The 27,338-nt window shown below is 37.0% G+C and overlaps 1 protein-coding gene across 2 annotated transcripts in view; it reads right to left on the reverse strand.

The window, feature by feature from the left end:
* Positions 1-8,889: 8,889 nt before the first annotated feature.
* The window catches only part of mospd2 (motile sperm domain containing 2), a 32,153-nt gene continuing 13,704 nt past the window's right edge, over positions 8,890-27,338 (reverse strand). For both annotated transcript variants that reach the window (XM_049485284.1, XM_007227698.4), the window contains exons 7-15: positions 26,534-26,572; positions 26,284-26,408; positions 25,524-25,697; positions 19,386-19,504; positions 13,820-13,913; positions 12,852-12,948; positions 11,670-11,799; positions 10,673-10,775; positions 8,890-9,409 (exon numbers count right to left, since the gene is read on the reverse strand). In XM_049485284.1, coding sequence (XP_049341241.1) covers positions 9,269-9,409; positions 10,673-10,775; positions 11,670-11,799; positions 12,852-12,948; positions 13,820-13,913; positions 19,386-19,504; positions 25,524-25,697; positions 26,284-26,408; positions 26,534-26,572 — 1,022 coding nt within the window. In that variant the 3' untranslated portion in view covers positions 8,890-9,268. The remainder of the gene's footprint in view (positions 9,410-10,672; positions 10,776-11,669; positions 11,800-12,851; positions 12,949-13,819; positions 13,914-19,385; positions 19,505-25,523; positions 25,698-26,283; positions 26,409-26,533; positions 26,573-27,338) is intronic.

Raw genomic sequence — 27,338 nt, forward strand, 5'->3', positions numbered from 1 at the left:
TATCGGAGGTCCAGACAAAATATGTCCCACTTTTTAAGTAGAAAATAGTCAGGATTCTTTGCTCATCATGGATGCACTTTAGTTTTGCACCAGTTGGGGGAATCAGTGGACCAAAAATCATTTTCTGCCAACTTCATTGCAGTACTGTACATGCTGATTAGTAAATGAACTGGGTAGAACCTCCCAGAGGGATCTGAACACAAAGATGGTCGGGCGAGCTTTACTCTCTTTCTGTTAAAATGGACCTTAATGATCAGAGGTTTCTGGAAAACTGGGCTCAGATCTGTCCATTTATAGAGATACACTATGTACAGTATTTTAAATGGATTCTCATCTACATCATCTAACGATTATATAATACAGTATATACAGTACCTGTCAAAAATCTGGGTACTCCTTAAATTCAGTGTATTTTTAATATTATTTTAAAATGTTCTGCATTATGCATTCAGATTAATGCTAATTCATTCCAAACTATGAAGATAGTTTAGATGTAGGGTTAAACAAACAAAAATGAATTTTAGGCTTTCAGTTAACAGCTGTGCTGAACTCGTCAAGAGTTAATTACTTGAATTTCTTGTCTCTTAATAAAGTGTTTGAGAGCATCAGTTAAAGTAAAGTAGTGAAGAGGTAGAGTTACAGGTATACAGTGAATAGTGAATATTTGAGTAATGTTCGAATCCAGATTATGAGAAGCAACAACTACTCAACTAAATAAAGATAAAAAATACTTTAAGAAAAAATAAACGGAAGTACATTCACAGTAAAGACCATCAAAACATTATAATGGTGAAACTGGCACTCATCAGGACCGCCCCAGGAAAGGAAGAGCAAGAGTTCCCTCAGACACAGTAAGTTAACAGCAGAGTATTTTGGTTTGTTTAACAGTAATTTTAAGTTATTACATGATTCATTAAGTGTTCCTTAATAATCTAATAGATCACTTCACTATTCATTTACTATACAAAAAAGGTGTCCAAACTTTTGACTAGTACTGTATGCTATTTAAGAGTTTTAATCGGTTTATTTTATTATATTAAAAGGTGGGTTGAATATTTTAGACTTATGTCAAACAAACATGATTCAACACCAACATAATATTTGGTCCAATTTCTCCTAAAAGACAAACTCACCTTATATATATATATATATATATGTATATATATATATATATACATATATATATATATATATATATATATATATATATATATTATATTTGCTTGTTGAATCGACTGTAAATTCGAGGGAAATCCATTTTTCCTGCATCTCCATAAACAGGCCAACACGAGATGATCTTTCTCCCACTCGAATCAAAGTCCAATCAGCACGTTCTCAGAATTTAATCTCAAGAGTCACTTCTGGACGGAGATAATCAGAGAAAACTGGAGCCAATCAATAGAACAGAGGCCAATATGGTCAGGAGTGTCTGAGAGAGACTCTCAGATAAATAACATTTATTAACTTTTCATTCTTCTCATCTTGGCCTTTCTGAGAATCCACGTTCTGAGAATATTCATCATAATTCAGGTTTATAATACAAATCTGTCTATATGCAAACAGCCTGCAGTTGTAGATCGACTCATTAGATCAGTAAATCAGTGAATCAGCTGATGGCGTCTCTACTGGTTGGTATAGTGTGGGATTTCTCCAGCAGGTGGTGATAATAAGCAGCACATCCAGTGAAAAATAAAATAAATAAAAAGTCAGTCAACCAAAGGGTTCTAGCTGTATTTTTATGGATTGCTGTAGTTTATCCTCTGATCAGGATAACACTGAACACTCTCAGGGAGGAGATTTTACAGAAGTAGGACCTGTGGCTCGTCTCGGAGGAACTACACCTCTGGTTATTTGGTTTAAAATCCAGCAGCCTATAGAAACTGGGCCGGTTGTTCCTATTATAGGTATCAGACGTGTGGTAATTGGACATATGGTCCACTATCTTACAAGAACTGAACCTGTAATTCGCATTAAAGGAACTAGTTGTTTGGTTGGTTTTAAGGTCTATCTAACTTGCAAGAACTGATCCTATGTTTATTGGACTTAAGATGCATGAATATTACAAGAACAGCATGTTCCTCTCACAGAAACCAGACCCATCCCTTTCCTCACATTAACTCAACCCTGTGGTTCCTGGACTTCCTGGACCATCTGTCTTACAAAAACTGGCCTTGGTGGACAGGTGTGGTGGACACCGCACTTATAGTCCACTGTATTCCAGCCCAATAACTCGTCGTTATACACTGCCTGACCAAAATAAAAGTCTCCACCTGGATTTAAGTGAGTAAATGATGTGTTGGTTGGTTGATGCTGCAGTTGTTCTGCAGGTTTAGGTTCAGTAACAGTATGTGCTGAAAGAATGAGGTCAGTTGACTCTACCTGAATATACTGAATATAGACCAGGTTATTCTTCCATCAATGGATTTTTTTTATTCATATTCCAAGATGAACAATATCAGGATTGATGGTGCTGGAATTGTGAAAGAGTTCAGGGTTCAGGGAGCATGAGATCATCATTTATCATTTTCACACATGGATTGAGAGAGAGTTCACCACAGAGTCCAGATCTTAACCTCATTGAGAATCTTTGGGATGTGCTGGATGGAGAAGAGCTGCTTTGTGCAGCGGTTGGTCAGACTCTACCATCATCAATGCTGCTGCTGCAAAATCTTGGTGAACAATTAATAAATTAATGCGCCACTGAATTGAAGTAAATCTTGTGACAATAAAGATATATATTGGGCTACTTTACTCTTTTTAAAAGGCAGGTTTTAGACTGCGTTTGGGGCGGATATTTTTGTTGGACCTGGCAACCCTGGCTGAGTAGCAGCTGAATTGGTGGGACAATTAGCGTAGATAAATTGGGAGAATAATTGGGAAAAAGTAGAATAAGACTAGAATTAAAAGTCCTAACAGTTTTTCATTTGATACAACCAGAACGTCACACTAGAACTAGAGAGTCAAAAGAGGTGCAGGTGATTGAAAAAGAAAAAGAAGAAGAAGAAGAATAAAAGGGGTTCAATGGTCAGTCTTTCACATGACAGATCATTTTATCCAGTCAGATCATGAAAACGTCTCACATGTCCACTCGGAGGGGACACAGGTTGTGGACGGCTGCCCAGATTGACTCTGATGATGCTGATTGATATTGACAAATTTGCCCCGCAGAGCCTGAACTACTGGTGGCCTGAAAGATCAAGCTGTCCTGTCTCTCTCTCTCTCTCTCTGTCTCCATAAAATGGTTAAAGTGGCAGTCTGTATTATTCTGCTTCTAAACTGACAGCTGAAGCGTTTCTGAGTGGAGAAGAATATGGACAAAATATAGTTTTTTTTTTAATGGTACCAGTGTGCTGAACCACCATCCCTGCTAAGCCTAATATTATATTTATTCTTAAAAATTGGATTATTTGGACGCTTTTTGCTTGAGTTCTTCTTCTGGTCACGTCACGCATCGTCTTTTTGTACTTACGTCACACGTACAGCCTCTAAAAGAGGATCCGGCTCAGTTTTACTGAACGCGAGCGGCTGGTGGAGCAATGGAGACTTCAGAAGAGGAAACTCAGAGCTCAGTAGCTCATTTATTCACTCATAGTAAAACCAAAGAAACGAAGGACTGAACATAACCTGAAATGGGATTCATCCGCTCTGAAAGAAGAAGACCGCATCACCCCCACCCAGTTTAAAATGATTCTTCCGCATGCAGTTACCCATTCTCACCACAAATCCCAAAATGTATTCATATCAGCTTTAAATAAAAGTATTGATATTTATAAATAACGCAAAGGCAAAGCAGCTTTTCTGCTAAGTTTAGAATATATTTTTAATTATTATAACAAGGGTTATTAGAAGAATAGGTAAATAATCATCTTTTTAGGCAAAAATAAAAAGGAGACGCTCACTCTGAGAATACATCAGGTTTTCTCACAAAGAGTCTGGAGGAAAAACAAGAAAACAAGCCATCCTGCAGCCGTCAATACAGCTCGTGTGGGTCTTATTAGCTCTATTGATCCATTTGCTTCTTTTGCTGCAGCTTCTAATCTACCTGAAAACCCCTCAAATCCCGGCCCAGCGAACTGAACTGCAATCAGCTACAGCTCTGATTGAGAACATTGAGACTGCGATCAATCTGTAATAGATAATAATAGATCAAACAGCCTGATCACTCTGCTTATAGATGATGTATACATGTATCGTACGCAATATCATCACCAACATCTAATAATCGTAAACGATATCATACCCTGAAATATGGTTCCACATCACCCACCCCTAATTATCACATCAGGGTTCTACTTTTTTACTGTTTTTATTAAAAGAAAAATTCACACAGTTCTCATTTTCCATTATATATCTACTAGAGACAGATTATATCTGTCCAGTATCATTTATTTTACTTTAATCCTGGATATATGGAGATATATGGAGTGCATTATTATTATTAGTTATCATAACATTCTGGATCATTGACTTCTATTACAAATCTGATGACTTCTTAAACAGCTCTGAAAGAAAAATAAATGAATAGGCCACTTCAGTTTCTGAATCAGTTTCTCTGATTTTGCTATTTATAAGTTTATGTTTGAGTAAAATGAACATTGTTGTTTTATTCTATAAATCTCTATAAAGAACTTCAATCTTGATTATATTCCAGAGATTTTATTTTTTCCCCCAAAGCTTATTATGTGAGTTCATTCTTTAATTATTTAGGAATTTTATATAGTTTTAAACAAACTGACTAATCACTGACTTTATGTTTATTTGGGTTTAGTATATTGGTATATAGAGTCAATTACAGGTAGACACCTTCACTGACCCCTGACTTTGTGTATATGTGAGTTAATTCTAATGGTAAATAAAGTTAACTACAGTTAGACACTCTCACTTGGCCCGAACTTCATTTATGTATATAAGGGTTTACTTTAAAGTTGTGTAAGAGTTTTAAACAGTTTTAAACAAAGTGATTGAACACTGATTTTGTTTAATTGGTTTTATTCTAATGGTATATAGAGTTAATTACAGGTAGATACTCTCACTGTCCCCTGACTTCATTTATGTATATGAGGGTTTATTCCAAAGTTGTATACGTGTTTTAAACAAACTGACTAATTACTAACTTTATGTTTATTTGGCTTCAGTACTGTAAAGGTGTATAGAGTTAATTACAGGTAGACACTCTCACTGGCCCCTGACTTCATTTATGTATATGTAGGTTTATTCTAAAGTTGTATAAGAGTTATAAACAAACTGATTGTCCTCTAACTTTATGTCTTTTTGGGTTTACTATTCTAATGGTATATAGAATTAATTACAGATAGACACTCTGACTGACCACTGACTACTTTATGCTCATTTGTATTTACTCTAATGTTAAGAGAATTTTTTTTAGGTAGACACTTTTAAACTGTCCCTGTGAGTGATTGGGAGTTTTAGACATTACTGTACACAGTACATCTTGTGCGCACATCATTATTTATAGGCTTTGTTTCATTTTGAACTGAACTGCTATCCTGGAAGAGTTGAATTTCCCCCCTGGGATCAATAAAGGTTATTGTATTCTATGTGGGCGGAGTTTAAAAGCCAGTTTTACAGTTATTGGCCATACAGAAGCTGATTTACTGCATTTCATTCTCGCACCCGAGTCTCACAAACTAAAGCCGTCAGACCTGAGCGCTGAGCTTCATCACAGAGGAGGAAACAGAAGCTCAGAAGTGACCCGACTTGCACTTAATGTTGGTGCTTTTACCTCGGCGTCTTTTCAGGAGAGAGAGGGCTTCAGTGTGTCCACTTAGCGAGCACTTAAGAGTCCAGACAGCATCGATGGAGCTTCTGATGGAACCCAATAACACGACGTCTCGTCCTCCGCAGAGCAATTTCCTCTCTGAGATCCAACACACGATATAAAGAGCCCTGCAGATCTGAAACTCAGAGTCTCAACACTTGAAGGAGGCTAGAAAAGAACATGTCTGATGGGGGTCTTGCTGAATATGATGGAATTCTTCTTTCAGAGCCCATCAAATTCTTGTCAAATCAAAATCCGTGCACAGTTCAGTGGTTGGGAGTCATTCTGAATGTGAATTTGGTCTAAAACGGTTCACGGTGACCATTTTATTCATGGTCATCATTTGGTGCTCCATAGACAAGGTACCTGTCACATGCTTGGCCAATAAAGCCCGAATCTGATTCAGATTTTTATAAGATGTGATTTTTGATGGTAAAATTGTAAAAATTCTAAAAAGTACCTGTTCTCTGCATGTATCCCTTGACTAATCCAATGTTTTAAACCCAAAGTATTTTTAATATTCTGGTAAAACCACGTCTTGGGCATCATAACGTTCATCTTAAACACCTTAATAGAAGAAAAAGTGGAATTACAGCAAGGCTTGTTAAAACCTTGATCAATACTCCAACCTAATGCATATTAAACTACCCCTGACCACAAATTCTTGTCAACTCAAAATTATTGCACAATTCAGGGATTTGGGGTCATTCTGAATGTGAATTTGCTCTAAAACGGTCATGGTCATCATTTCATTTTAATAACAAAGAAACCAAAAAAAAAAAAAGAATAAAGTGGATTAACAAACAAACACCAAACAAGAAAAAAAAACAGAACAAGAAACAAGAGACTAAGCAACGTAAACAGATGTAAAACGCTAAAGAACGGACGGATATATATATATACACACATGGAAGTAGACAGGAAACAGGAAACACCTAGGGGCAGGAAACAAGGGCAAAATTACAAATAATTACAATTGAAAAACACTAAAGGCAGAGAAAGTTAACATGCTGTCTCGCTCTGTTTACTATGTTCTTCTTCTAAATAAATTTTTTTTTCTCCATTTATCTTGTGATCGTGTCTCACCGCTTGGCCCCAACATTTCCCTTCAAATGCACCCGATACGACATCAGAAGCCCTGCTAAGTGCAGTTCAGCCACTGACCCCATTCTGTTTACTAGAGTAAACAGAACTGTTTTAAAAATACACCTACCTATCCCGACTGTACTTCATTGGTGGTGTTCCATAGACAAGGTACCCGTCACATGCTTGGCCATGCTGATTTTTATACGACGTGATTTTTGATGGTAAAATTGTGGCAATTCTAAAAGGACCTTTTCTCTGCATGTGTCCCTCAACCAATCCGATGTTTTAGACCCAAAGTATTTTTAATATTCTGGTAAAACTGCGTCTTGGGCATCATAACGTTCATCCTGAACACCTTTATGATAGAAACGGTGGAATTACAGCAAGGCTTGTTAAAAACTGGTGATCAATACTCCAACCTAATGCATATTAAACAACCCCAAACCACTTTATTAGAAGCGCAATTTAAGGCTTTTCTAATAAAGTGTCCAGTGAGTGAAATACAGCTTCCTCTCACTGGCCACTTTATTGGAAATCCCGACCCCACAGGAGCTCATTCCTGAAGATCTGCACCACCCCTACAGGGGTTTACCTCCCCAGCTAATCTCACACACCTGATCCAGGTAATTAAGGCCTTCAGGGACAGGTGAACAGGCACTCCAGGCACTGGAGGGGTGTTTGGAATTGCTTCTTATTACAGAAATAGTGCACTACATGGTTTTTCAGGGATTTTGTAGAGCTGTACAAAATCAAAAGTACATTTTATTCCCTATACAGTTCACAATCTATGCTAGAATTGAATACCATAATGCAATGCGGTGGTGGTGTTGTGTCAGAAGTGCTGAAATAGTCCTTTTCCACCAAAATGTGCACATAATTTTGAACCATTTCGCACAAAAAGTAATTTTGTGGTTCTGGAAACCGAAAAATTTTGTTACCAGCTGAAACCAAAGAAAAGTAAGTTTTTCAGGGCGAACCATGGCGACATCTCATTAAAATCATGGTCGTGTCTAGTTGTACAGAAGCAAAAACCAACACCCACTTCAGAATATAGTCAGAGTTTCTTACGCCACAAGAGGGCGCTCTCGAGTGAGTCTAAAATAAATGGTTTCATAGGAACAACTGAGTAAAATCATTGCTCATAATTTTTTGTTTACTTTTTCCAGCTTCAGTAGCAGTAATGCTAGCGTATCTACTGCTTAAAACTCGTTTGTTTTAGAAAAATAGAAACATAGAGGTAGGTTTTCCTTTTGTTTAATGTAAAATTTCACTATTTTAAACTATTTTTAAACTGTTTTGCAACAAGACAGGTAAACCAAGCAATTGCCTGAGACCTACAGACAACAACAAACTGTGTGAGCATTATCAAAATCCCCCTCAAGGGGGCGCCTCCTGATAGGTACTGACAGTAGAATACAACCAGACTGGCACATGTTCAGCAGTACCCATGCACACCAGCAGTTCACTGTCTTTAAACACTAGAATCTTTTATATTTGACAATATTTCAAACACTTTATGTCTTCAAGTATCTGAAATTTATTTAACTAAATTGAATTTTATATGGATATATTTGTGGCCGCGCTTTGTCTTAATTTGGTGGGGCTGCAAGTAATGATTTTTTTGGTAGTCGACTAATCGGATTATTATTTTTTGAATTAGTCAACGATTGTTTCTGCCATGTCCTCCATCTCTAAAAATGACAGAAACAGCAGAACATGGATGTTGATTAAACGTGGAAAGTACTGATATTTAGTGAGTAATAATGTAATATGTTGTGTTTGGGTACTTTTAGAGACAGATTAGGTTGAGTATAAACTATAAATTATGCTTCTGTTCCCAGAACTTTGTATAATGTGGTATTAGTCCAAACTAAGGATTAATCAACAATGAAATTTCAAATAATCAACATTGTCGATTATATCGACTAATCGTCGCAGTACTAGAATATGATGGGGTCCATTATGCAACACCAAACTTGTAGTTTGTATTTTTTATAACTATCTTAAATTTACACAAACAGGGCTTAATATTAAAAAAAGGAATCATTTATTTTTTTATAAATCTGTGATTTATACAATAGATTATAAAGTCTATTGCTAAACAATTACTTTACAAGCTACATTACATCTGTTATAAATTATGTAGTTACTTCATGATGAGTAATAAAAATACATTATTATGCCTTCGAATCACACAGGAAGCTCTCTGCTCTCTTTGGTTAGCTCCGAGCACAGAGCGGGAGGAAGCCTGGCAGTTTACCCAGCATGCCCGGCGACAGGCAGCACCGCTCACACAAGAAGGGTCCCTGCGATGATCTCCATCACGCATTCTCAGCAGCTGACTGGCCAGTGTTTCAGGGTGAGCTTCTAAAAGCCGAACATGGAGTTCTGAGGTCTGACGGGTTACGACGTCCACAGCCAGTAGAACGTGGAGAAGCTGAAGGCCATCAGGACGGAGACGAGAACCAGCAGGACCTTCTGCAGCCACATGCAGGAGTCCAGCTTCTGCTCCAGCCGCGAATTACTCACCACAAGACGCATCAGCTGCGAGAGACGGAGGAAAGTTAGAAGATTCTCAGAATAATACAGCTACATACAGCTCTAAAAAACATTAAGAAAGCACTTCAGTTTCTGAATCAGATCCTCTGATTTTCATAGATATTTATAGGTTTATGTTTGAGTAAAATTAACATTGTTTTATTCTATAAACTACAGACAACATTCCTAATAAAATTAGTCATTTAGAGCATTTATTATTTATTAGTGCAGAAAATAAGAAATGGCTGAAATAAAAAAAGGATGCAGAGCTTTCAGACCTCAAATAATGCAAAAAAAAAAAAAGTTCATATTAATTTTGGAAGTTTTAAGAGTTCAGAAATCAATATTTGGAATAACCTTTGTGGTTTTTAATCACAGTTTTTTCTTTTCATGCATCTTGGCATCATGTTCTCCTCCACCAGTCTTACACGCTGCTTTTGGATAACTTTATGCTGCTTTACTCCTGGTGTAAAAATGAATTCAAGCAGTTTAACTTCGTTTGATGGTTTGTGATCATTTTTTGCCAGATAATTAACCTACTATAGCTATAAACAAACACTGTCTCTGCTGCTGCTCCATGCACTGAATTCTGCATGTGCAGCGTACACTGTTCACATCTGTGTAACTCCGCTTAATGCACAGATATAAAATATTTAGTGTTATAGCAGCTTCACACTGCACAAATATAGGACCTCAAATGCTTGGGGCACACTTTTGTGCATTTAAGTTTGCGCCTGTGTGAAAATAAACCAAACGCTGCTAGAAAACAAACTTAATCAGAAAAATGAACTTAAGATGTAAAAAAAAAAAAAAACACCCTAAAACTAAACAATGTTATCGATTTACCAGTGTCCTTTTCAATATATATCAATGACACATGATAATCATACAATAATACTGCAGCAAACCTACAATTTTCTTGCGATATGGGATACTATCTAAAATCACTGATGCATATATCGGAGAACGATGATACATAAACTGTTTCTAATGCCATGAAACCCATTTTTGCCACTAAAAGTCCATTTAAACTGCCCGATATGACCGTGATATGCTTGTGCAACTGTATTATTTTGTTCGTATCGTTAATTCTGGTCACTAAACCACTGGAGGGTTACATCGGTTACACTTCTTACAGCACATATCCTTCCTAGCTCAAACCTTCAAAGCTGACGAGTCTAAAGGAGACAGATAGAGCCCGCAACACAACAGCGTCTTACGCAACGAGGTGCTGGACGCTCCCGCGGTCAAAAGCATGAGTCCACTTACCGCCGTCTGCAGGTCCTGGGTGTCACCAGTAGGCGTGTTTAGCGGGCTGTCGCTCGCGTTGCTCAAAATAGACTTGGGACTCTCAAGAACATGACACCGGAGCCTGCAGCAGACAAACAAACATCCCAACAATACGCTTACAAAACCAGCAGCCAATCACAGGGCTAAAAGGACTTTTCTGCACATTTAAAAAAGGAATAGGTTACAGTTCAAGATCACATTTCTCCGTATTCTTCCCTGAGTTCTGAAACTAAACAAGTAGAACTGCAGACAGGGATCTGAGATTCGGGCAAACTGTATTTTTCACACTATAACTGACAAACATCAGATTCATCAAAATAGACATCAAACGTCTATTTTCGGGTCTATTTTCATACATAAGGTGCATTATAGGACACTAGTAAGGAATAGGGGTGTCGCCATGTTTTCCTTCTAATTCAGCACTTATTAATACTGGTTGGTGGGGTTACTAAGTTAAGTAAAGATAAACTAAGTAAACAAAACTGTAATTCTTTAAAAAAAAAAATCAAACAAGCTCTGAATGTTAATCTACGCAGATTTCTCCACTGAAAACAGTTTATTTGGGTGAGTAAAGCGCTTCTGTTTATTTACAGTAAGCTTAGATTCACAGATTTCCACTAAGGCTGGGGGCAGCAGAATTAGCATTAGCAGCTAACCGCTAGTGCTAAAGCTACACTGAGGAACCCTGAGTGTTCTAATAAGCCAAGGCGATATTTGCTAGCGGTTCGTCCCACGTAGCTTGTTTTAACACAGTAAATGCACCGGTTACAGGCTTAGAAGGGTTAGCAGCTAATGCTAATGATGTTCCAGCTGTGCTAGACGGGGTTAGCAGCATTCTACAGGCCGTTATACTCGTCTCTAAATGGCGAAAGAGCTAGTGCTTAGCACAGTGAGCAGCTAAAGGATTCTAAGTTCGCCTTATATTGCGAAGGCAGACTGAATGTCTAAGTGTGGTGTAGTTGAAAGAAAACCTCACCTGTGCTCCATGATCTTTGGTTTTGGAACATCTTTCCAGAACTGAGTGAGTTCAGGGGTTCCAGCACCAGCACCCGGCTCCATTTCAGCAGCCATCACCAAGAACCGATCCTGAGGAGATGCCTGGAAACCTGTAGAAACAGACACATTAACAAAATACCATTAATTAGGGTGCTTTCACACTTATTTGGTAGTTTGGGTCTAAACCAAAGTAGCTGGTATGAAAGGGGCCTAGAACCACAGTTCAGACCAATTATCATATTTTTGGCACTATAAGGTGCACTTAAAATCGTTTAATTTTTCCAAAATTGATATAGTTCCTTAAAATCCAGTGCGTTTTATGTATGATTTTTTCCCAGTCAGGTTTTAAGGAGCAGTAAAGCCACTCCACTGAAGTACAGAGTTATACAGGAGTTTTTTTAGTTTAGTTCTCTAGCACTGAGGCTGGAGCAGTATTAGCATTAACCGCTAAAGTGCTAGCTCTTTTGTTGTTTAGAGGCGAGTATTATTGGAGTGTAGCCTGATGCTACATGGGAAGAACTGCTAGCTAATATTGCTCTGGCTTACAGGAACACTCAGGGTTCCTCAAATTAGCTCTTCTGGGTGGCATTAGTAATTTGCTGCTAATGCTAATGCTGCTGCACCTAGCCTTAGAGGAAATCTGGAAACCTAAGCTCTCTGTAAGTAAATGGAAGCCTTTACTCACGCAAATACACAGTTTTCAGGAGATAAATCTGTGTAGATTAACCTCCAGCACTCATTTGGCACTTTTGACTTTAAAAGAAAAGTTCTTTTTTTAAGGATTACAGTTCTGTTTACTTGGCTCAGGAAGTTTTTTTATTTTTTTTATTTAACTGAACAAAACAAAAAAAAAAAGACAAAAATAAAGCTTTTGCAGTAAAAAAAAAAAAGACTCAAAGGCTTTATTAGTGGCTCTGCTGCAGTAAGTGGGTTAAAGAAAATCCTCTAGTGCTCGGACTCCCTCGTGTCCCTCTTATTTACTTTTACACAGCAGAGATAACAGATTATTATTTTATCACTTCTACATTATTGATGATACGGGAAAAAAATAGTTGTACTTCACTCAGGCCACAGCAAGCATTAAAGGGAATAGAGCAAAAATTGACAAGAGGAGAGAGAGGGGGAATAGAAAATAAAAAAGTTAAGTGCTTAAATTTTTCACCTCCATGTAGAGACACCACAATGTCCACACTCGCTCCCGCCTCACAGCTGCTACTGCTGGGCTTCACTCGGTATTTCTCAGGAGCCGTCGTACGCACCTGAACACACAGATCGGGAGTTTTTAGTTTTAGTGTGTTTTAGAGTAACAAGAATATTATATGGTTTAACCTGTGAATACAGTAGGTTTATTAGGCTTCCACAAACAGCACTCATTTGGGTCCAATCCCATTTTCACCCCTTTGGCCCTACCACTCACCACTGTCCAGATTCTTGTTGGTCATACGGAGATTTTTCAGATGCACACATCAAACAGAGGGGTATGAGAATTACTTGTATGATGGCAGATCAAGCGACCAAAGAAGAAACCTACAAATGTAAGTATTTCTCCTGTTAAAAGTCATTATTAGTGCTGTATTACCATAGTTTAATGTGTAGTTTCAATATTTTATGGCCGAATTATTCATTATAAGCATTGAAAAAATATATATTAATAGTAATAATCTAATAGTTTGTCTTAGTAGCTAGCTAGCTAACTTTCCCGTTCCACCTTAAATAGTGCAACAGACGGCAGGAGCTGTAGCATTTAAGGCAGAACGGAAAAATAAAATAAAATAAATGCTAATAAAAGCTAATTTCAGCTCCCCATCACAGATATAAATAAATTCTTCATCATTTCCTCCCTTTCTGAAAATATACAATTAAATACGCCCTAAAGTTAACTATGGTTAATCAGCAGCAGCAGCTCGGTTGCTGAACTCCTGATGACGTATCGGGTGCTTTTAATGGGTTTCCTAATTCTTAGCGGTAGGATTGAACCCCTTTACTCTTCTAACTCTGTTCTAAGGGGAAGAAGGGTTACACTCGAAAACAAGGGGTAGGGCCAAGAGGTTCAATGGGATTCGGACTTAGTCTCTTCAAACAGTACAACAAAAAAGCTAAATAAGATGGTTTTAGAATAATCAAAATCACCTTGAATGCCACTTGGTTTTTGGTCACGTTGTTGAGAACAATAAGACATTTCTTTTCTGAGTCCTTCGATCCAAAACTGAGCTCTTCAGCTGGACTGAGAGAGAGAGAGAAAGAAAGAGAGAGAGACTATTCATTTTAAATACCAAGCTAAATAATACTTTAGCTAGCATTAGATTATCAAGATAAACTCAGTCAATACCAACTTAACTCCACCCATTCAGCCTAATACAGCAGTTTATATACCCACCAATAAAAAACTAAATAAAAATATAGGATATGGACCCTTTAAAAAATGCAACCAGATTATATAGCTGCCTATGTAGGGTATAGGAAGCAAGGCAGCTTGCTGGGTATTAAGACATGTATAACCACATGCATCTGCAGAATGCTCATGCATGTATTGAATGTGGCGCTGAAAGGATGACCTGGTTTGACAGTAGCTCGGGTTCTGCAGCATTGAGATCCGTATCGGAATCCCATTATTCCAAAAAGCCACGGTAATGGAATTATTCCCAGGATTTTGCAGGGAGGAAAAAAAAATAAAAGCATCTGGCCGTCACATCAAAGCTGAGAGAACCAGAACAGAGGCAAATCCGATGGCTAAGAGGCCTTCTAACACACACACACACACACACACACACACACACACACACACACACACACACACACACACACACACACACACACACACACACACACAAACACACACACATACACACACACACACACACACACACACACACAGGCTGAGAAATGCAGCCTTCCTGAACCCTTCACATACTAAACGATGATTTCTGAAGGATCCTAAAGCTGCAGCATGGATTATAATTCCTGTTTATGTAATTTCTCGGATCGCTGGAATTCCTGTCAGCACTCGTCAAAAAAGAGCCTGGACTTCCCTCTTCTCTCTCGCGCTCTCAGCGTCGCGCTCTCAGCGTCGCGCCCTCAGCGTGGCATTCGCAAAGAGAAGCCTTCGCCACGGGTGAAACCCGGTACTAATTAACCATCATGCAAATGAGAATCCAGCTCTTAATCTCGGCCTACAGGTAGAACACAGCATCTCCAAGATAATCCAGTCCAGCATCTGGAAGGAGAACTTTAAAAGTTCTTTCAAAACTTGAACAAGTTTTACTTCATTTACTGTAGTAAAACGTCTCTCATCAGTGCTGATTGATTATTATGATCAAATCAGATCAAATTTATTTATAAAGCGCTTTTTACAACTGATAAAAATCGCTAAGCAGACAGAGAATCCGACAATACAATAAACAGGGTTCATACACTTTTTAACCAATACATTTCCATACTTTTAAGGCATATTTTCATGACCATACGATTTATAAAACATTAGTGCAGACATGGACAAAAAAAAAAAAAAAAAAAAAATCTAAAACTATTATAGTGGGCCTAAAATGAATCTGATTCAAATGTTGACATCAAATCTTTTAAAAAAATAAAATAAATAAAATGTGTGTCAGATCCTGAAAGCTCTATAATGAACTATAATTGACTATATTACTATATTAATTGACATATTTCTTTGGCTCAAAATATATTTTCTATGTTGATAAATTTGTAGACCAAATTTCTATGATTTTTCCAAAACCTCTCTTTGTATTTTTATTTTTCCAAAAAAAAAAAAAAAACTTATCCAGGCCTGGAAATTGCTAATTTCAAATTCAAAGACTTTTCCAGTATTTTTCATGACCGTACAAAGCCTGATTAAACATAAAATACAGAATAAATACAGAATATTCCAGAGGTTTTCAATTTGGTGAAATCAAAGAAACTCATCATTTTTAAGTGCTCTCTTATTTCTTCTTTCATTTTCCTTTTGAGTAAAGCAGTTTGAGCCGCTACCGGCATGATCTTTCACTCTTTTGGGAAATGAACACACAAGCACACAGAAGCAATGCCACCAAACAGGTCCAGACTGTTTTTAGCAGAAACTCTGTACTATTTACTGAAAGCTCCACCAACTTCCTTAACCTAAAACCCAAACTGCATTTAACAACATTCCCACAAACATTAACCACAAATACTGCTGCACTGCTAACGGCACTACTGCCTCCACTACAGCCAGAGGATTAAAACATGTACATTAGTGCCTTACCTGACTGCACATTAATAACATACCTTATTCTTACAGAATAGAGACTAGGATCATCTTTCTTATACACTAATAAACACCTAAATCAATCAAATCTGCTTGTACCGTATTTTTCACACTATAAGGCACACCGGATTATAAGACAAATTATAAACGACACTAGTAAGGAACACGGGTGTCACCATGTTTTTCTCCTAAATCAGCATGTCTTGGTGGTGAGGGTGGTGGGTAACAAACTGTAATTAAAAATTATAAATAAATTATATATAAATTATTATAATTATAAATTATATATAAATTATTTAAAAAATAATAAATAATAAATAAATAAATAAAACTTTTTAAAAATAAAACGAGTGCTGGATGTTAATCTAAAAAAGATTTATCTCTTGAAAACTGTTTCTTTGGATGAGTGAAGCACTACCATTTATTTACAGTAAGCTTAGATTCCCAAATTTCTCCAGCACTAAGGCTGGAGCATTAGCTTTAGCCACTAACTGCTAGCACCCGACAGAGCTATACAAAGGTACTCTGAGTGTTCTGGTAAGACAAGGCGATATTAGCTAGCAATTCTTCACACATAGCTTCTTTTAACACAGTAAACACGCAGAATACAGACAAACACACTCACCGACACACTCTAAACGGCAAAAGAGCTAGCGATTAGCACAGTTAGCAGCTAATGCTAATGCTAATGCTGCTCCAGCAGTGCTAGCTGGGGTTAGCAGCAAGCTACAGTCCAATACACTCACCTCTGAACGGTAAAAGATCTAGCGCTGTGGTTAGCAGCTAATGCTAATTCTGCTTCAGCCTTAGTGCTGGAGAAACTTCACTGAAACTCTGTACTGCACTGTATAACTCTGTACTTCAGTGGAGTGGCTTTACTGCTGCTTAATACCTGACTGATAGAATTCATATATAAGGAGCACCGGATTATAAGATGCACTGATGATTATTGAGAAAATTAAAGGATTTTAATTGCATCGTATAGTGAAAAACATACACCAGAGCCTTAGCTTATTCTGTTTTATCCAGTACTCTAAAGCCAACTCTTTCAATGGACGACTAATCTATGAGCAATGACGCACAGTAAACACTTACAATGAAAGCCCAGAGAAGTCCAAAGTCCAGCCAGTCAGTATTATGAATAATGTATGAATGATATACTTAGAGAGAGAGACAGGCCCTTACATTTTATATAGTTTAATCTAGCTATGTTTCAAAATTTAGACATCCCTGGTGTTGGTTCCTGGTCGAACCCCACCATCTGTACACTACCTTGTGTACCTTGCATTCTACTAGGGGTGTGACGAGACACTAATACCACGAGACGAGACGAGACACGATATTGGGTTCACGATAACGAGACGAGACGAGATTTAAAAATTAAATTTGAAAGAAAACTTTTTTTTTTTGGGACAAAATCATATGCCGCAAACTTAACAGACTGGTTTCTCTCACACATTGATTCTATAAGGAATAGAAATGAGAATAAAAACAATAAACCTTTTCTAGGTCTTATATAGTGCAAAAAATAAGTACAAACCACAACCAGTCATATTAAGACTAGGGTTTGTGTTTTTTCTCCTAAATCTCTTGTAATTTAACTATGAATAACCATAACCAGTTAGATTAAGACTGTGCTTGAAGTGAAACAGAGACAGAACATTTTTTAATTGCAGTACAGAGCTAAGGGATTAGTACAGCTGCCTATGAAACAGTCATGTGTAGGATTTACTTATAGTATTTATATATGGTTTGTATCTTGTTGGTCACTCTGTTACCGTTTATTGTTTCCACTGGAGCCAAAATGCAGCCAGACATACAACTTAAAAGTAGCAGAAGAATCTTCTATATCAGGGGTACTTAATTATGTTAAATAATTAAGTGCTATACCCTGTAAGGTTGTTTGCACTGAATGATGTAAAAATATAGAAGAAGAAGAAGAAGAAGAGATTTTGTTTACATTTATCCCCTGTCTCTCTGTCGCGCTCGGCGTGACTAGTTTCCGCCCGTTCTCGTTTTTCCACCCGTTCTCGGGCTCCCTATATCTCCTTATAAAGGCGGTTTTTCACGGCCGCGGTACCGCGACTCTGACAACACGGGCTCGATCCTGCGTGAGGAGCGGTGTGTTTGTTTATTTATTTAATTTTTTTCTTACCGCATCAGCATAGATCTGATTGACCGAAGAGAGCGTTTGGTGATCTTACCCCACACGTGACTGGTCTGTGAGTTTACTGCGCCGCACAATTAAATCCTTCTCAGTAGTTTATCGGTTTGGGTCCGCATTGGACAACGTTTGGGTCCGGACCCGGACCGTGGTCCGCCCATTAGTGACCTCTGTTCTATACTCTCACACTCGCTGCTACTGGGTTGCCAGATCCCTCTTAAAAAGTCCACATTAAACTGTTTTTTTTTTTCTCCCGCGAGACAGGTTTAAGCTTGACGAGAAATATCGTCATATTTAATCTCGCGAGATCTCGTGGCACGATATCTCGTCACACCCCTACATTCTACCAATTGTACATACTATCTCTACATTTCTACAACTCAAAATATCCACCCTTTAAACCCAAATGTTTGTACGCTAGAACCAAACCCTAACATTTATTCCAATACACTACATCAGTGTGGCACTTCTGTCCCTGTGGCCGACTAGTGCATCTCAAAAAATTTGAATATTGTTGAAAACTTATTTTATTTCAGTAATTCAGTTCAAAATGTGCAATTGTGGGCAGCCAATGAAAACCCACAAATCAGTGTCTCAGAAAATTTGAATATTATATAAGACCAATTGGTACTTTTTTGGTAGTGTGGGCAGTGTGCCAAGTCCTGCTGGAAAATGAAATCCACATCTCCATAAAAGTTGTCAGCAGCAGAGAGAAGCATGAAGTGCTGTAAGATCTTGCGGGAAAACAAACTGCACTGACTTTAGACTTGATAATAAAACACAGTGGATCAACACCAGCAGATGACAGACATGACTCTCCAAACCATCACTGATTGGTGGAAACTTCACACTAAACCTCGAGCAGTTTGGACTGTGTGTCTCTCCACTCTTCCTCCAGACTCTGATCCCTTGATTTTTACAAGAGAAATGTAAAATTTACTGATGATCAGTGATGGTTTGTTTGGAGAGTCATGTCTTTCATCTGCTGGTGTTGATCCACTGTGTTTTATTATCAAGTCTAAAGTCAGATGCAGATTTCATTTTCCAGCAGGACTTGGCACACTGCCCACACTGCCAAAAGTACCACTTGGTCTTATATAATACTGTAATTTTTTGAGACATCGATTTTTGGGTTTTCATTGGCTGTAAGCCACAGTATATTATCAACAATAACAGAAATAAACACTTGAAATAGATCACTCTGTGTGGAACACATATATATAATATATGAGATTCACTCTTCCCTGAGCGGCATTAACTTAATCCATCCACTTCCTTCCACTTACCTCACGTGCAGTAAAGTGCCTTTAAAAGTGGTCTGCGGTTTCCTGACCCCCCTCAACCGACTGGACCCGTCTGACCGGTCCACGTCATCCACCCTCCCTCCGTCCTCCACGAAATTCACCTGCAACACAAACAAAGGAGAAAGGTCAGACTCTGCGTTTCTCACAAACATTCAACCAATCATAAAACGCAGGATTTGACTGTTTTTATTCCATCTGAGGAGGCCACAACATGAGTTCTGACTCAAACTCTGTAAAAAACAGTTTATAATATTGAACAAAATGACAAAAAGACTGTATATTGAATTCTGTACGCCGTGACGGAACCCAGGAAAACTTTTAATAGTTTCAAAAGACTTATACAAATTTAAACAGTAGGCCATATAGACACACACACACACACACACACACACACACACGAGCGAGTCAGGAGACTGAAACCAAAAATGCTGAACACACACTTGCATTGTGCTGCAGTTGCAGAAGTAGGGCAGATGAGGATGAAGTGATACTTGGATGCCGAGACGCTTCATGAGGGAATAATTAACACACACACACACACACACACACACACACACACACTAACAGGGACGTGCCAAGGAAGGAAGTGGGCCATGGAGAAAAGGTCAAAGGTCACCCTAATGAGTCAGCGAGCGTGACCATTTTAAGACGAACAAAAAAATAAGAATAATAATGGTTCCTTTATGATAAAACGAAACCTCTGTCTTATGACACTTTTTACTAGAACCACTTAATCCGTATTATAACATCTATTCTGTATTCTGACATGATATGTTGGTTCTTCACACTCTTACTCACGTCTCACTCGGTAAAATAGCTTTAAAAAAGGAATTATACATATATATGTCTGAACTGTACTGGATTTTTTATTTTTTCTACCCCTTGTGACAGCAGTTATGTTTAATATGCTTTACGAACCACTTTTGATTTTTTGATTTATGAAACTTCTCTTAAGAATCTCTTTTTGGTTCCTTTATAAAAAGTGTTTTGCACACAAAAACCAAAAGTCGCTTGCATTTGTAAACCTCATTGATTTTTATTCGGCATCTGAATCCAGTCAAATGCCATATAAAAAAAAAAACAGCAGGAAATCATTTGAGATAATAGATAATAGATTTCATACAAATTCCCAGTGAAGTGAGAATAGATTTAATTATTGTTATAGATTAGTGCATCCGGTCAAGCAAAATCAAGCAAATCATGATTAGCTTTTAAAATCATAGTTTGTCGTCACTAGTAAGTCAGAGTACAGTATTTCATTACAGTATCAATTAAAACAAATCAAAAACGAATCAACAAGAAAGAATTACAAAAAATGGCCATCCATATGGGTAAATGTTTATGTATGTATATAAAAAAAAAAAAAAAAAAAAAAAAAAAAAAAAAACTCAACATGAGATGAAATGGACAAATTAAAAACTAAAAAATAAACCAGAACAGCACATAAAATGAACCAGGGTAACAGTAAATGTGCATCATCTCCCTTCTTTGATGAGCAAAAGCTCCTAAAACACTTATTTTTGACGTATAAAGTTAGAAATAACGGAGTGTCGCTGTAAAAACTCTCAAAATGTAAAAATTCTAACACTGATCGAGCAGCTGGAGTGAACAAAATACTTCAAAACATGTTTTTAAAAACATTCACACTTCCCTTTGTTATAAAAAGGCATATTTAAAAGTTGAAATGTTACTGAACTTCAACGGGAATCAAAAGGCATCTGTATCCTCCTCGGAGGAAAAGAAGAAAATCACCAGATTATTGAAATTAACTGGACATAATAATTACTTAATCAGCTCAAAGGTGAATTAAATATAAATTGCAAAGTGATGCAAAATGATTCATAAACAATCATTATAATCCAGAATATATAAGATTAGTGCTTTCAGTCATTGGTTCTAAGCTGCTACATGTGAATCAAAGGTTTGAAATGAAGAAATTAAAAGCAGGCGGCAGGTTGAAGCCACAACATCGACCGTCCCGCGAGACGTGGTGAAATGAGATGGACGTTGAAGACGAAGGAGCTGACAGTGCGGACCACCTCCGAGGACTTACCAGCCCTTTTTTAAAACAGAGAGAGAGGGAATTAGCTCCAGAACGTCTGAACAGAACCCGAAAAACACTGCCGGTTGTTTCTGAAGTGAAATCTGACTTTTAAACCTTTTAAAACCATTTTTAATCAACATTAAATTTGTTGCAATTAGGACAATGAATCAGAAAAATATACACTTTCATTTGCATTAAAACAGAATGGCCTTGACAAACTAACCCTTTTAATTCACTAAAACTATTTTTTAAAATATTTTACCTACACAAGTTTTTAAAAATAAGGAAAGATGGACACAAACAGGCCAAAAAGCAATAAAACATCACCAGATCAGTCAATAACAGCACAAATACACTACCTTCAAACAAAAAAAATAACAAAAAAAAAGATACAGTTAAAAAGTAAAAAAATGTAATCTTAATTTAAGATCCCAGTAGGGGTTGTGCCACACTGTATCGTTCACAATAATACTGCCAACATTTTTGTCATTTCTTGGCACTCTCGGGGCTCCTGCAGCTGATGGCAAGCTACATGACCGGGATTCGAACCAGCGATCTCCCAGTCATAGTATCGGCACTTTAGACCACTGGACCATGCGTTATGGTTATTTGTTATTTACTATATTTATTCACTTTTTAACCATTTGTTTAAAAGTTTATATGCATGCACTAAAATCAGTTTTGTGGTAGATTTTTTTTTTTGTTAAATTGACTTTATAATTATTACACAAATCAGGGTCTGGGAAATTTATTATTTACAGAATAGACTAGTTAGAGTTTTTGTTTCTAATAAATGTATAAAATTGTTATATTTATACTAAGTAAAAATTAATTTTTAAACCACCTCCATATCCTAGAATGAACATTAACCAAATTAACCCAGACTATAGATACTTCAACTATGGATGCTTCAAAAAATATATATTTTAAGATTTCTTTTCTTTTTTTTTTTAAGGTACAAAGGTTAGAGTTATAACTAATAACACAATAAAAGCCCCTTATATAAGAATAATGAATTAAAATCAGTATGAAACTGTCCTGGTAGAACAACAAAAAAATAAAATAAGAAAATAAAACACAAACAATTTAAAAATCATAATTTAAAGACAAATAGCTATACAAATACACTTAATAAAGCAGCACTTTTCACTTTTCACCAGAGGCTCTAGTGGTCACAAACACAACCACTTCTGGTTAAGATTTTCCAGCTTTTAAACGTAACCCAGACTGGAGGTTTTAAACACAAACCCATGTTGAAGTAATAAACGTTAATAATGAGCGATGGTGAGTATTGGTTATAAGTGTGTGTGATTGTAGGATTGTGTAATTGTGTAAAAGTGTGTGTGTGTCGACTTCATGAGTTTCTCCTCTCAGCAGGGATGACTCGTGCTTTCACAAAGCAAACATGTGACCAGCACTGTGTCAAAGAAACACATGCCAAAAATAAAAAAAATAAATAAAAATACCACAAACCCAGCGGAGCTTCTTTATGACAGCTGTGAAAATGTTGCTAACGGCTTAAAAGCTCAGCATATGGCAGCTTCACCCTTTACACACATACAGTCACAAACACACAGCCTGTAAATATAGTTCCACAATGGGAAACATAAAAGCACACACTCAAACACGTCTCCTTGTTTCTACACTCATTGTTTAGATTATCAGCTCCATACAGGAGTACTTTGTAGTTCTATATTTACTGTCCTGTATCTGTATAACTGCATACTCTATTATCACCCAGTCCTTTAAATATTCAGGTCTCCACAGGATAGAGACCAACACAGAGCAGCTCTTATTATTCGGGTGGTGGGTTGTTAATATTCTCAGAACTGCAGTGTATGTTGTGCTGGTATGAGTGGATCAGACACAGCAGTGCTGCTGGAGGTTTTAAACACCCTTAATTCAACACTCTTATCTAACTGCTCCACTTTGTAGATTACATTCTTTCAGTCAAAGAGGGAAGCTCTGTCTGCATTGCTTATCTGTCCTTTTTATCCTGTCTGTCTGTCCCTCTATCTGTATGCTTATTTATTCCTTTTTATCCTGTCTGTCTGCATCTGTCTTTATGCTTATCTATCCTTTTTAATCTGTCTGTCTTTCAATTGTGTACTCATCTACCTTTTTTATTCTGTCTGTCTCCCAGTCTGAATGCTTATCTATCCTTTTTCTCCTGTCTGTCTGCTTCCTTACCATTTTATCCTATCAGTCTGTTCTTCCTTTTTATCCTGTCTGTCTGTATGTCTACATATTTAGCCTTTTTATCTTATCGGTCTCTCGGTCTGTCTGCTTCCTTACCTTTTTATCCTATCTGTCCGTCTATCCTTTTTATCCTGTCTGTCTGTCTGTCTGTCTGTCTATCCATCCTTTTTGTTCTATGTCTGTCTGCTTATTTATCATTTTTTTTATACTGTCTGTCTGTCTGCTTACCTATCCATTTTATCCTGTCTGTTTGTATGTCTACATATTTATCCTTTTTATCTTATCAGTCTTTAGGTCTGTATGCTTTTTATTCTCTATCCTTTTTATTCTGTCTGTCTAGGTTCTGAAACGATTGGTTATATAATTAAAACACACACAAAAAAAACATTTAAATTCTATTTTTAGTAACTTATTTCATTATAGAATTCTATGTAATGATTTATTAAGCTTATTTATTTAAACTAATAAAAAGATTAAAATGTTCTCATCACTTAAACGAATAACCAACATTTTGAAAAAACGAACAAACAAAAGCAGAATTAAACAGCGTGTACTTGAACAAGGGGCGACCTACACTGTGCCCGCCGGCCAATCTGTCCCCCCGACTGATTTTCTAACGACCTCTTTCAGTCTGCAGTGAGAGTTTACATTACTGTAATCCCTCCTGCAATTACACTCTCAGTGTAGGGTCAGACTCACTGCCCCGCCTGCAGCCTGCAGAGATAACGGCGTACAGGGTCAGCAGCCAGAGCACAGCGCTGAGGAGCCGGGGGTTCAAACCCAAGCAGAGCAGTGAAGAGGTGAAGGAGCTAAAAAAAACATCATTAACCCCTAAAAAAACAGTCTAAGATTTATTATTTAGTAGAAAAATGAAAAAGTTATTCTTAAGACGAAGGACCGGGGAGCTAAAATTGTCAAAACCAACAAAAGCCATCAAAACAGATAGATCTGGCCACCAGTGGTTTCCACAATTTTCTTTGCAATTTTTCAGACTCTAAAAACCCCATGTAGCCGTATAACTTGGGGCTTAATCAATTTTTCTTCTGGTGAGAAATAGAATGAAGGTTTTATTGCTGCAGATCACACGCTGATATCTCTAATCGAAGCATTTATATAAGAAGAGAAATCTAAAATGTCTTTAGCAGCAAACCTCATAAAATTAAAATATCATTGAAAAGTTGCTTTATTTCAGTAATTCAGTTTAAAAATGTAAAACATATATTATATAGATGTATTCCACACATTTATACGCATGAATTTTTTTTTTATTGTTGATGATTACCAAAGAATGAAAACCCAAGAATCTGTGTCTCAGAAAATACACACTAGATCTCGAGCAGTTTGGACTGTGTGTCTCTCCACTCTTCCTCCAGATTCTGATCCCTTGATTTACTTTCCAAATGAAATGTAAAATGTACTGATGATCAGTGATGGTTTGGAGAGTCATGTCTCTCATCTGCTTGTGTTGATCCACTGTGTTTTATTATCAAGTCTAAAGTTTTTTCCCACAAAATCTTACAGTACTTCATGCTTCTCTCTGCTGATAACTTTTATGGAGATGCTGGATGGATTTCATTTTTCAACAGGACTTGGCACACTGCCCACACTGCTTACGAAAAGTACCAGTTGGTCTTGTATATTATTCTAATTTTCTAAAACACTGATTTTTGGGTTTTCATTGGCTGTAAGCCACAATCATCAATAAAAGAAATAAACGCTTAAAATAGATCACTTTGTGTTTAATACATCTATATAATATAGGAGTTTTACATTTTGAACTGAATTACTGAAATAAAGTAACTTTTCAATGATATTCTAATTGTTTAAATAACAATGCTAATCCCAACAGCTTTTAGATCCTGTGAAAAAGTTTGTACCTTTTTAGGTCTGAGCGCCTGCTCTGCGTTGAAGCTGGACTCCAGGCTTTCCTTACATTCAGACTCCGTGTCTTTCACCTCGCTCTCGTCCTCACTCACAATTGGACCGTTTTCATTTATAGGTGACTTGAACTCATCATCCGGGAGGGGAGGATAACTGTACTTGAACTGGTCCTACAAAACAAACAGAGCACTGAAACTGAACTAGGTTCCATCTTTTTTTAAATTTATTTTTAAATATTTATTTTAAGTTTTACTCCATTTTCTCCACAATTTACACGGCCAATTACCCAACCTACTCATTAGGACTCCTCTTTCTATCACAAGTGATGCCTCAACGCACCAGGAGGGGGAATAAGACTAGCACACGCCTCCTCTGACACATGTGAAGCCAGACTCCGCCTCTTTTTGAATTTGACTACCGAGTAGCATCACAGCGCTAACGCTCGGAGGAAACCACAGCGACTCTGTTCCAATACATCAGCTCACAGACGCAGCCTTGTGCTGATCCACATCACCCTAGGAGTGATGAGGTGAAACCATCTATATTATTACCCACCCAGAGAGAGCAAGGCTTATTGTGCTCTCTCAGGGCTCCGGCAGCTGATGGCAAGCTGCATAACTGGGATTCGAACCTAGAACAGTTTCTTTATTTTATTTTTTATTTGTCTCAACTTACCAAACTCAAGCACAGTTATAATCGCACTAAATATCAAAATCAACATTGGTAAAAAAAAAAACTTAAAAACTTTGCTCTTACCGTTCCTCCCATGTGTGGAGGAAGGTGTTCAGCATCGATGAACGTCTGTACATCACTTTTGGACACGAACTTGAGCTTGCTGATGGCTTCTGGACCCAGCCATGTCTTCACTATCTTCCAGGCAGCTGTTAGAACATTAGAGCAAAGACATTCAAGATCAAGCTGCAGCATTTGCATGTACATAAAACAAAATCAACAGAAATTATGAGACTTTAGAGCTTTAAAAATCATAGTCATCAAAAAATATTACCATTCATGATCCAAGGCATCTCGTACATTATCATTTTGGCTGAAGAACAAAAAGACAAGACTGTTACACACACCTCATGTTTATACAGTATGTTAACAAGGATATGCTTTAGGTGGTTTTATCTATTTTATAAAATTAAAGCATTAAATTAACATAATCTCAAACATCCTTATTTTGTAGCTTCATTTCATTTCCTAGACAATTAGCAGACTTATTTTCATGCTTTATGCTTATGTTTACATTACTGAAGAATATTTATATTTAATAGTCAATACACAAAATTAATAGGTAGTATATAATAGGTATATACTAATATAACTGCACTTTCCACACTGTTTAATTTCCTCTTTTTTGCACATTATTAATACTTAATTTCTTGCATTAGTTTTTTTGTTCTTAGTTTTCATATTGCTTGTTTTTCCTTTTAAATGCTTCCTGCTTCTGTGCTGTTCAGACGCTTTAGCTCTGCTTAGCTCTGCTATTGTTTCATAATTTCTTTATTTTTCAGACATTTTTGAGCCACAGTATCCAAGCTTTTTATTTAGATAAGCACTACTAAGCTGTTTTAAATTTATTTTTTACGTTTATTTTGGATTTTAATAGTAGAGCCAATATGCACAACATTGTTCTGTATCATGCCTTTATTTTTAATTATTATATTCCAATTCTCTTAATTTTATTTGTTATAAATATACATTTTCCCCTTTTATTTATTTTTTTTATAAGAAAGTAAGTTATTGTAAGTCCTAAATCTTTCTGTAAAGCACTTTGAACTGCCTTTGTGTATGAAAGGCATACAAATGAA

Source organism: Astyanax mexicanus, chromosome 11, assembly GCF_023375975.1.
Source record: "Astyanax mexicanus isolate ESR-SI-001 chromosome 11, AstMex3_surface, whole genome shotgun sequence".
NCBI lineage: Eukaryota > Metazoa > Chordata > Actinopteri > Characiformes > Acestrorhamphidae > Astyanax > Astyanax mexicanus.